At 37.6% G+C, this 11,204-nt stretch overlaps 1 protein-coding gene across 1 annotated transcript; it reads right to left on the reverse strand.

Moving 5' to 3' along the window:
• Nucleotides 1-3,310: 3,310 nt before the first annotated feature.
• On the reverse strand, nucleotides 3,311-4,488 carry LOC100155349 (olfactory receptor 12D2-like). Its single transcript, XM_001929475.2, has one exon. It carries the CDS (start codon nucleotides 4,486-4,488, stop codon nucleotides 3,562-3,564), a length of 927 nt encoding a protein of 308 aa, XP_001929510.2. The 3' UTR covers nucleotides 3,311-3,561.
• Between the last annotated feature and the right edge of the window lie 6,716 nt (nucleotides 4,489-11,204).

An 11,204-nucleotide genomic window follows, 5' to 3' on the forward strand; every position in this document is an offset into this window, starting at 1 on the left:
GTGCAGGTTTTTGTATGAATGGAAGTTTTCAACTCATTCGGGTAAATCTACAAGGTTTTAAAAATATAGATAAAAATGTACTCTTCGTTTTTAGAATTTTTGCCTCTTGCTTTCCTCTTCTTTTATCTACTGTTTAGTTTCTATTTAATTATATTGGCTGAGAACTTCAATTATAGTAGCAGAAATGTGATAGTGGAAAACATTTATTTTTCTTTCAAATCTTGAAGGGATATTTCTAAAGTTCCTCACAGCACATGACATTGGCTGTAGTTTTGATAGACAACATTTTAGTAAGTTTTACAGATGTCTTTTATTAAATTTATTTGTGTTCCTCATATTACTAGTGTCCTGAGAGTTATTATCATAAAAATAATTGAAATTTATCAAACATTTTCATTCATCTGTTGTTACAGTCATATAGATTTTGTAGTCTACAAATCTGTGGAATAGTCAAGTGGAAATAAATAACATTGCCAGGACATTTTGATTACTCAAGCTACAACAGAATTGCACAGAAACAGGAGTTCCCATCGTGGCGCAGTGGTTAATGAATCCAACTAGGAACCATGAGGTTGCAGGTTCGGTCCCTGCCCTTGCTCAGTGGGTTAACGATCTGGCGTTGCCGTGAGCTGTGATGTAGGTTGCAGACGTGGCTCGGATCCCGCGTTGCTGTGGCTCTGGCGTAGGCCGGCGGCTACAGCTCCGATTCGACCCCTAGCCTGGGAACCTCCATATGCCGCAGGAGTGGCCCTAGAAATGGCAAAAAGACCAAAAAAAAAAAAAAAAAAAGAATTGCATAGAAACAAAAGTGAAAGCACAGTAGATATTAGAAAATATCAGAAAAAATGCAGCATGGATAAATATTATGAGATAAATCAGTAGTTAGATTAGTCATTATCCAAGATTCTTCTGATCTACTCAAGTGATCTTTGTCATTAGACATTTAAAGGGGGCATTCATCTTGGCTGTCCCACTCATAATGTGATACTGTTTTGGGTTTAATATCCCAGCCAGAAGACCTATTCAAAGGCCTCCAATGGGCCCTCTCTAGTATTATAACTCATTTTCTACTGACCAAGGACATGATGAAGGAGCTTTTTTTTTTCCCATGATGAAGGAAAAAGGAATTCAATCCCAATTTTACACCTAATTGCTGGGGAATGACTATTGCATGTGTCTGCAGTACTAGGTGATACACTGTAAATAAGGATTTAACCTGACTCCATTTATTACTCGATCTCCTTATGCCCACTCTAACAGGTGGGCCATGAGGATGCTTTGGTTCTTGGCATGTTGATACCAACTCAGATCAAGTGTCGAATAGTCCTTGAAATATTTGGTATTTTTCTTTTCTCAGTGTACACTTAAAGGGAGCATAAATGGAGTAGTTCCTTTTGCAGAAGAACAGGGGTATCTTTTCAGTAAATATTTGCCATGGTGTTGCAGGCCACTTCTTCTCCAAGGCCATGACTATGTTTTCAGGCACTGAGGTCAAGAAACAGCACAGGTAATTGTGACCTCTTGCTGGGGAAGATCACTCAGTGTCCTGCTTCTCCACTCTTGCCTTTTAACTGTAGAGTTTCAGCAGTATCCTTGTTGACTGTCCTTTAATTTTGCCCCTAGAGATAGTATATTGTCTTAACCATCTCCAAAACTCTCTGTGGGTCAAGGCTTCTTGGCTGTCCCTCTGACCTCACTGTTGGTTATGGAAATTTTAACTGTCTCATTTCTGGTGGTTCAGTTCTTCTATTTGTCTTCTATTGCTTAAGATCCCTTTTCCCCATCACTCTTAATGATCCAAGTCTGTAATTATCTTTCCAATCATCATCTCCAGTCTACAGTGGAGAGTCACCACTGAACTTCTTGGTAATTCTGGTACTCTTAAACCAGAACATTCCTGTTGACCTTGGCAAATGTCATATCTCTTCTATGCTCTCGTGGTACTTAAGATTCCAGTGTATTTTTTCACCTCACAGGATATGTTCACTCCATTTTCCTGAATCTCTTTTATCCTTCTCCTACTGTCTGCAAAGGCAATTCAGGCATTTCCACACTCATCATCATGGACTCGTCTAAGTTTCTAAGGGCCACATCCCTTGGGTCCTTGCCTAAGAATCCAATGTCCTCGAGGTAAGGGATTCTAACATAACATCCAATTTTATGTCCCAGTCTCCTAAGCACTCTCAAAATCAAGTTCCAATGTTACTCCTGCTGGTATGTGCTAGCTGATACATATAAGTTTGCATTTATTCTGTTTCTTCCCTTAACAGACTCAGGACATTGCAAGTTAGTCTATGTGGAAATTAACTCTAGGAATTAGCCTGGAATCTGGAGTGGCATCCACAGTTATCTAATATGGAAGACAGAAAGGATATTTATTATATACAAATTACCCTTTTTCTTGAAGTTTTAAAATTTATTCTTTTATTTAGGTACTAGAGAAGGTAAAGATATCTTATTTGACATTACTTGTGTGATTTTTTTCATTATTTTCTTTCTTGTTTCATTCCATTTTTCTTACATGGTTTATCAGGTTCTTTGTGTACAGTTAATATCACATGGGAATATGCATAAATTAGAATGCAGGAGTCCAAACATCCTGGTTCTTTTTTCTTCCTCTATGAACAATAACCTTTAACAAGTCAATTTTTACCTAGTTTTTTTTCTACAGAACTGTAAAATAAAAGTACTAATTTAGAGTCTTGAAATAAGGTTAGAATAGGAAAACCAAACAAAAAAATAGAAAAAATTCTGTAAGTCAACTCTTTCCATGACCAGAAGCTGAGAAAAAAAATAAACCACAAATAGTATAGAAGATATTCTTGAAATGTTATTTAATCCTGCCTTCGCTTTTAATAACATTTTACAATAATCCTTGACAGCTGGACCACTGGATTTCTAAAACGTCTCTGAAAACGATGGTTCCAGAACTCTTTAGATGAACCACTGGTTATATTATTTCTGTAAATTAATTAATTAATTACTTTAAAATAATGATTCTGTTAATTTATGATTACAATGTCATTTTCCTTAATTACTTTTTTTCCTCCCCACTTGGATCACATGAAGTCATGAGGTATGTCTTAAAAATTCCCATTAAAGATATAGGTCAATGTTAATTTTTTTAATTGAGTAATTATGGTCCTAAATTAAAATCCTTAAAAATATTACTAAAATTACCAACTTGGAAGGATCATACAAATAAACAGATTTAAAAACTATCCATCATACACTTCATGGGCAACATAGCATATATTTCTATGTGTAAATTTAGAAATGAACACTTTAGAATATATAACAAATCAGTTTATTCACCTGATACCTCACAAACAAATTCAGCATTAGAGTTCCATGGCTGGTGTTTCATTTGTTCAACTTCCCTTTCTACTACCTAAGAACGCATTATTTAATACAACTTGACTAGACTTACCCATTTATTTTTTTATCCAGTACCCTCTGTTATATACATGGCAAATGATTTGAGAAGCAGTATAATTTCACATATCAACTTTCTCATTGCCTTTTTTTATGCCTCAGAAGACTTCTCTAGACTCCTTCAAGTCAGAGCCTCCTTCTGATCACCCTCCTTAAGGCTCCTTTTACTTGCTTGTTCCTCAAAGTATAGATGAGTGGATTTAGTACAGGAGTGACCACACTGTACATAATGGCAATGATCCTGTCCTGGTCCATGGAGCTACCTGAGGTAGGACGAATATACGTGAAAACAACAGGAGCAAAGAAAAGAACAACTACCATGAAGTGGGAGGCACAAGTGGACAGTGCTTTATGAAGCATGCTGCAAGAATGTGTCTTGAAGAAAAGATGGATGATAATGTAGAAATAAGAGAGAAGTGTCAGAAAGAATGGACCCATGGCAATGGTCCCTGTGACAGTGTTGAGCAGCCACTGGTTAAGCTCAATGTTCCCACAGGCCAGCTTCAGTAATGGCTTAATATCACAGAAGAAGTGATGGATATGGTTGGAACCACAGAAGTTTAAGTGAGAGGTCATTACGGAGTGCAGAAGGGCATAGAGAAAACCAGTGATCCAGACAGTGACAGCCATTTGAGCACAGATCTGAGGATTCATGATAAGAGTGTAACGAAGTGGTTTGCAGATAGCCACGAAGCGGTCAAAAGCCATCACGGCCAACAACAGGCCCTCTGTGCTGCCGAGGAAGTGGAAGAAGTGAAGCTGGCTTATGCATCCCCAGAAAGAAATTGCTTTGTGTGAGGAGAGGAAGTTCCCCAGCATCCTTGGCAGCGTCACTGTGGAGTAGCAGATATCTAGACAGGACAGGTTTCCCAGGAAGAAATACATAGGAGAATGGAGTCTTGGCTCAGAGATGACAACCATCAGGATGGCTCCATTCCCAGCCACGATGACCAAGTAAATTGCGAGGAAAAGCACGAAGAGCAAAGGCTGCAGTTCTTGGATGTCTGTCACTCCGAGGAGAAGAAATTCAGTGACTGATGTTTGATTGGGCATCACTTAAAAGACAAAATAATATGTGGAATACTGTCCATATTGAGAACCAGTCCTTCCATCCCAGGATTTCTTTCCAAGACAAAATGTTTTCAATAATAGTAGTACTATTCTGGATAATCCCAACCTCAGAAGTGGTATAGCATTTGGGCCATTAGACTGTTGAATGTTGAAGATATATATCACTAATGGAGTGTAACAACTCTAACAGGAGGCAGCTTTTTAGGTATTCCACTGAATTGCTATCTTTAGACCTAATAAGCCATCTTAAGGATTTTAACTTTAGAAAATTAGACAGGGATGAACTCATTATAACTATAAAGTCCTTAAAAAAAAAAAGCATATACTCTTTAAAACAGTAGTAATAACGTTTCCTCCTCTTATCTTAGAATGTAACTGGAGCTAGTGGTGTTCTCATTCTGCTTCTCTTACTGACCCACACTCCTTACTAGGGTAAGAAATAAAATCACTTTATCATACATTAGCCTGGGTATATTTGATGAAGAGCTATATGTGATGATGAGCTTAGTTTTTGCCCATGCTCTGAGCCTTATGTTTTTTCAAAATAGGAACTCTAATGACTACTTTGATGTCAAATATTATTGTGCTTCTATTCTATAGTTGCCATGGGACTCCTTTCTTTTCCTAGATTGCCGAATCCCTGGGTAAGAAAAAATTTCTTCCTCAGATGGGCTCAACATTTCCTATTTTGCCTTATAATGGCTTCTCTTTGAGAGATGTATGGCTTCTTCAGTACCCTTAAAATGATGTTACTTATGATTTGTTTCCTTAAGTTCTGTTTTTATTTTGCCTTCAATAAACTGGCACTTTAAATATTAAGGAATATTCTACCTCAAGGGAAATTCACCTTGACTTTTGGCTCCATGAATGTGTCACTGGCAGTTAGGCTGTCTTTTATGATCCCATAAGTCTGTCTGCTTATATCAGCCCTCTCCAAAGTTGTCCCAAATGTCTGTCTTCTTTTATTTGAAAATTGTGTTCTCTCTTTTGACCTTTCTATCAAATAAAATTCTTGCTTTCTACTAAAGGAATGCATTAATTTTCATCTCATTTGCAAAACTGAAATGAGTCTTTTCTTCAGTGAATGCTAAGACTCTTTAGTAATTAATTGCAAGTTAGTCAAGTTTGATATTTGACTAAATTTTCATTATTTATTAAAATGTAAGAAAGGGAGTTCCCATCATGGAACAGAGGAAACAAATCTGACTAGGAACTATGAGGTTGCAGGTTTGATCCCAGGCCTCACTCAGTGGGTTAAGGATCCCCAGTGTTGCGGTGAGCTGTGGTAAGTCGCAGACGCGGTTCGGATCTGGTGTTGCTGTGGCTCTGGTGTAGGCCAGTGACTACAGCTCCCATTAGACCCCTAGCCTGGGAACCTTCATATACTGTGGCTGCAGCCCTCAAAAAGACAAAATACCAAAAAAAAAAAAAAAAAAAAAGTAAGAAAGCTTTTGAATCTTTTTTCATTATTTGCAAGATACCTGGCTTTTTTTTTTTTTTTTTCTTTCTTCAGGTACTTTGACAAAAGCAGACATAAGTACATGCAATAGCATCCTATTTGTTCCTTTTATTTGCCTATGCAATGAATTAGCTCTTTTGTATTGGAAGGGAAGTAGCAAGAGTATGTGGGAAACTTACAGATGTGATAGGGACTGAGGAAAGAATAAGAACTATAAGCAAATTTGAACAGAGATGCTGATGTTATAGAGCTTCCTATAAAGAAGGAATAATTCAATTTTGAGAAATCACTGAGGGCAGAGGAAAATAATTTGATGTGACTTGAGTAAAAAAAGTGAATGAACTGGGAACGCTTTGAAAGAAACCGTGGGATTTGAGGCTTTATAGATGAAAGAAATTTTGAGAAAATTATCTAACCTCTACTACACCCCCATAAAGGGCTGTTTCAAATAATTCAGGGTAGCTTTTTTGGATAGTCATGTATATTTTGTGTATTTAAATAAATTTACCACTATCATTTAAAACAAAAATGATATGCCAAATATCGTTTTGGTTTTCTGACCCACAAAACAATTTCAAAATTATTTATTCCGTGTGGCGCATGGTTAACGAATCGACTAAACCATGAGGTTGCAGTTCGGTCTCCACTTGTCAGTGGGTTAAGATCGGCGTTGCGTGAGTGTGGTGTAGGTGCAGACGCGGTCGGATCCGCGTTGCTGTGGTTGGCGTAGGGGCTACACTCGATTCACCTGCCTGGAACCCATATCGTAGGCCAAAAATACAACAAAAAAAAAAAAAAAAAAAAAAAAAAAAACAAAAAACTTATTGGAGTAAAACAAAACAAAACACACATACACGCAAACCTTTCTTAACTTTTAAAGAAAGTCAGCAATCAGATTCCTCTATCCCAAATGTTTCTTTTGATGAAATATCAATATTTAGACATTAAAGACTCACTCTGAAGAACATCTAGAGAAGGAGGCATGTTGAATGAGGAGTGTGATGTAGCAATAAAAATGTGGGAGGTAAAGTGCTTTCATAATCCACAAATGAAATGAGCAGTCTATTGTAAGATAGGAAATCAACTCGAACTTGGCATTTAATTTTAATCCTCGCAAACAGACAGATCAGTCACTAACAGAAAGAAAAATATGGGCGATCTCCCAGCCTGTATTCTATTTTATTTTCTTACCTGATTGAGTGTTCAGACATAGGTAGTAAGAACGCTTTTCAGGTTGACACTCCTAGTGATTATAAACAGTAGAAAAAAATTTGAAAGTGGAATTCATGTTGGGATTGCAGTATAAGGTCTTTATTTACAAAAGTCTTTTCCTCCCTTTCTGAAAATTTGCCTGCCTTTTTATACTTCACCTACCCCTGGACAAAAAAACCAAAAAATCTTGAGGGAGAGTGTCTCTGGGGTGCTGAGAATTGTTGTAAGAAGAAGCAATGTTTTGTTTTCACACATACAACATGATGAGGTAGACTTGGGGAATTCCTATGGAGTTTGATTTTATTTTTTCATTTTTTTCTGTTTTCTGTCTTTACTGTCTTTGGCCCTGCTTTCAGAACCATGCATAGCAACAGTGTTTTGCTTGCCTAATTTTACTGTCTATTCAAATGTCTTTTCATTTCCTAGGATAGAGGTATAAGTTCACTTTCTCATTTTGGAAATTGCATTGGAAAATACCCTTTTATGCAATGTATATGGTGGAAAGAAAATTGCTAATAACTAATGAATGGGAGTTATATCGGCATCACCACAGAATGAGACATTCTTTTTGTCCCTCCCTTTCAATCTATAACCAGCAAAACATCCACCACTCAACAAAGGTGCCTCTGCCAAACACACCAGGAGGTCAGAGAATTCCACACATCTGTACATATAAAAGAGGGTGAACTGGAACACACAGAGGAGACAGAACTGAGCAGAGGTGGTGCCCACAATCTCCCTCTTCCCCACTGGCTCAATTTTGTCTCCTCTGTATGTTCCAGTCCACTCTGCTTTAGCTCTGCACTCTAGTAAGCCTGCAGATGTTAAGCTGGCCTTGCAGCCAGTGAGGCCAGGTCATGGTCTCACACATTAGCACATTCATAGTAGGTGTGGCCTAACCTCTCAGCCAGTGGGGCCAGGGCCATCCTCACCCACTAGAGTGTTTACAGAAGTCCTGACTGGGTCTCTCAGCCAGCCAGCTTGAGGCCCAGTGCCATCCACTAGAGCATCCACAGCAATCATGGCCTGACCAGAACATGAGGGTGCATGCAGCCTACACAGGAATAAACCTGGAGGCTTTTCTCCTAGGACCGAAAACAAGACAGGGGAGCCCATTCTCACCACTTCTGTTTAACATAGTGCTGGAAGTCATAGCCAGAAGAATTAGGCAAGTAAAGAAATAAAAGTTATCCAAATCAGAAAAAAGAAGTTAAGTTTCTTTATTTACAGATGACATGACCTTATATATAGAAAACTCTAAAGACTCGATTAAAACCTGTTGAAACCAATAAACAAATTCAGGAAAGTTTCAGGATATAGTAGCAACCTATAAAAATCAGTTGCATTTATATATACTAATAACAAACTACCTGAAAAATAAATTAAGAAAACAATTCCCAGAGTTCCCATCATGGCTCAGTGGAAACGAATCTGATTAGCGTCCATGAGGATGTGCATTTGATCCCTGGCCTTGATTGGTGGGTTAAGGATCTGCTGTTGCCACGAGCTGTGGTGAAGGTTGCAGCTGTGCCTCGGATCTGGCATGTTGCTGTGGCTCTGGCATAGGCTGTTAGCTACAGCTCTGATTCAACCTCTGGCCTAGGAATCTCCATATGCCATGGGTGAGGCCCTCAAAAGACAAAAAAAAAAAAAAAAAAAAAAAAAAAAAAAAGAAAGAAGGAAAACAATTCCCTTTTGCATAGCAAAATAAAGAATCAGTAAAATGAAAAGGGAACCTGAGGAATGGGAGGAAATATCTGCCAGCTGTAGGGTATAGACCCTGTCCTGAGTTGTTTCGTACCTAGTCCAAACAAGTGGTTGGGGTATGAGCTAATGGTCTCTGGAGTGTGAGACCCCATAAAAAAGCAGTTGCAGTATGTGCAGTGTGAATAGTGGGGTTCCATAGGCCAAGTGGCTGAGGTGAGAGTTTTTAGCCATGACTTGAAAATTGGGTCAAGACAGCACATATTCATTATAGCATTTGCTCTTTTCCTCTTTGTTTTTCTTGACCTCCTTTTCCACTCCACTGGAGCCCTAGTGCCGTCTTGGACCATGAAGATAAAGAACGTGCTGTGTGAATTTGTAGTTAATTACTGGAAAGAGCACCGATGCCCTACAACCTTGTGAAACAGAGAAGGTTGCTGAACTCAGCATAGACTGCTATCTCCAGAATCTCTTAAAAGAAAAATACACTTCTGTCTTACCTAAAATTACTTTTAATTCAGGTCTGTTACACTTGAAACAACCTGATATAGCCACCATTTTAACAGCAAATTGAATTAAGGGTAAGACACAAATATTGTACATTGAAAATTATGTTTTTCTTAGATAAATTTAAAGTTTCTAGCCTCTTCTTTAAATTAAATTTGTTGGTTTTGGTTCATTATTATTTGACAGTTAAAGATCAGAGAGTAAAAGCAGAGTAAATTCATTTCCAAGATAAGTGTGTCACTTAGAAGTCAGTTTTGTTGTCTATATGGCTTTTGTCCTAGCCTGCAAGTTTTAGTTATCTTTATTTCTCTTTTTCATATCCTGAATTTTGGCATTAACAAAAATTTGGTTTTTGGCTCTTTGCTTTTATATTTCATGCTATGTAGTCTTCTTTAGTTCTGTCAATCAAACATTACTTTCATTCCAAATAATATGCATGTGTGGAGGATAATGTGAGAAAATGTGTGTGTGTGTGTATGTGTGTGTCTGGGTCACTTTGCTGCACAGCAGAAATTACGACATTGTGATTCAACTTTTATAACAGAAAAAATAAAAATCTTTTTTTCTTTTTTTAAATTTTAAGTGATTTTTATTTTTTTTCCATCATAGCTGGTTTACAGTGTTCTGTCAGTTTTCTACTGTACAGCATGGTGACCCAGTCACACATACATATACCATTCTTTTTTCTCACATTATCATGCTCCATCATAATTCACTAGATATAGTTCCCAGTGCTATACAGCAAAAAATAAAAATCTTAAAAAAAAACAAATAACATGTATTTGTAAAAAGATTACTTAACTCTTGAGTACCAGTTTAATATTAAAATATTCTTTGGCAGTTCTGCTTGAAAAATAATTATTAATAGAAATAGCTTGCATTTGTTCAGCACTCTTTCTATGATAATCACTGTACTCATGTCTTGCATACTTTTTTTTTTTGCATTTTTGGACTGCAGGTGTGACATATGGAAGAATCTCTTAAAATAAAAATGCACTTCTGTCTTACCTAAAGTTATTAGGGGTTGAATCGGAGCTACAGCTGCTGGCCTATGTCTTAGCCACAGCAACAGCAGATCCAAGCCACATCTGCAAACTATACCACAACTCAGGACAACTCCGGATCTTTACTCCACTGAGCAGGGCCAGGGATCGAACCCGCATCCTTCTGGATACTAGTCAATTTCATTACCACTGACCCACAGCAGGAACTGGCATATGCTTTTTTATTTTTTTGTTTGTTTTTTTCTTTTTTGTTATTATTATTTTTTAAGTAGTTATTTCCCCAATACAATTTTTTTTCTTACTGTACAGCATGGTAACCCAGTTACACATACATGTACACATTCTATTTTTGCACATTATCATGCTCCATCATAAGTGACTAGACATAGTTCCCAGTGCTACACAGCAGGATCTCATTGCTAATCCATTCCAAAAGCAATAGGTTGCATCTATTAACCCCAAGCTCCCCCACCACCCCACTCCCTCCCCCCTGGCAACCACAAGTCTGTTCTCCAAGTCCATGATTTTCTTTTCTGAATGAAAGGTTCATTTTTTTGCCATATATGAGATTCCAGATATAAGTGATAGCATATGGTATTTGTCTTTCTCTTTCTGACTTACTTCACTCAGGGTGAGAGTCTCTAGTTCCATCCATGTTGTTGCAAATGGCATTATGTCGTTCTTCTTTTATGGCTGAGTAGTATTCCATTGTATGTATATACCACGTCTTCCTAATCTAATCGTCTGTCAATGGATATTTGGATTGTTTCCATGTCTTGGCTATTGTGAATAGTGCTGCAATGAACATGCAG

The sequence above is a fragment of the Sus scrofa genome, unplaced genomic scaffold (genome assembly GCF_000003025.6).
Source record: "Sus scrofa isolate TJ Tabasco breed Duroc unplaced genomic scaffold, Sscrofa11.1 Contig1263, whole genome shotgun sequence".
Lineage (NCBI taxonomy): Eukaryota > Metazoa > Chordata > Mammalia > Artiodactyla > Suidae > Sus > Sus scrofa.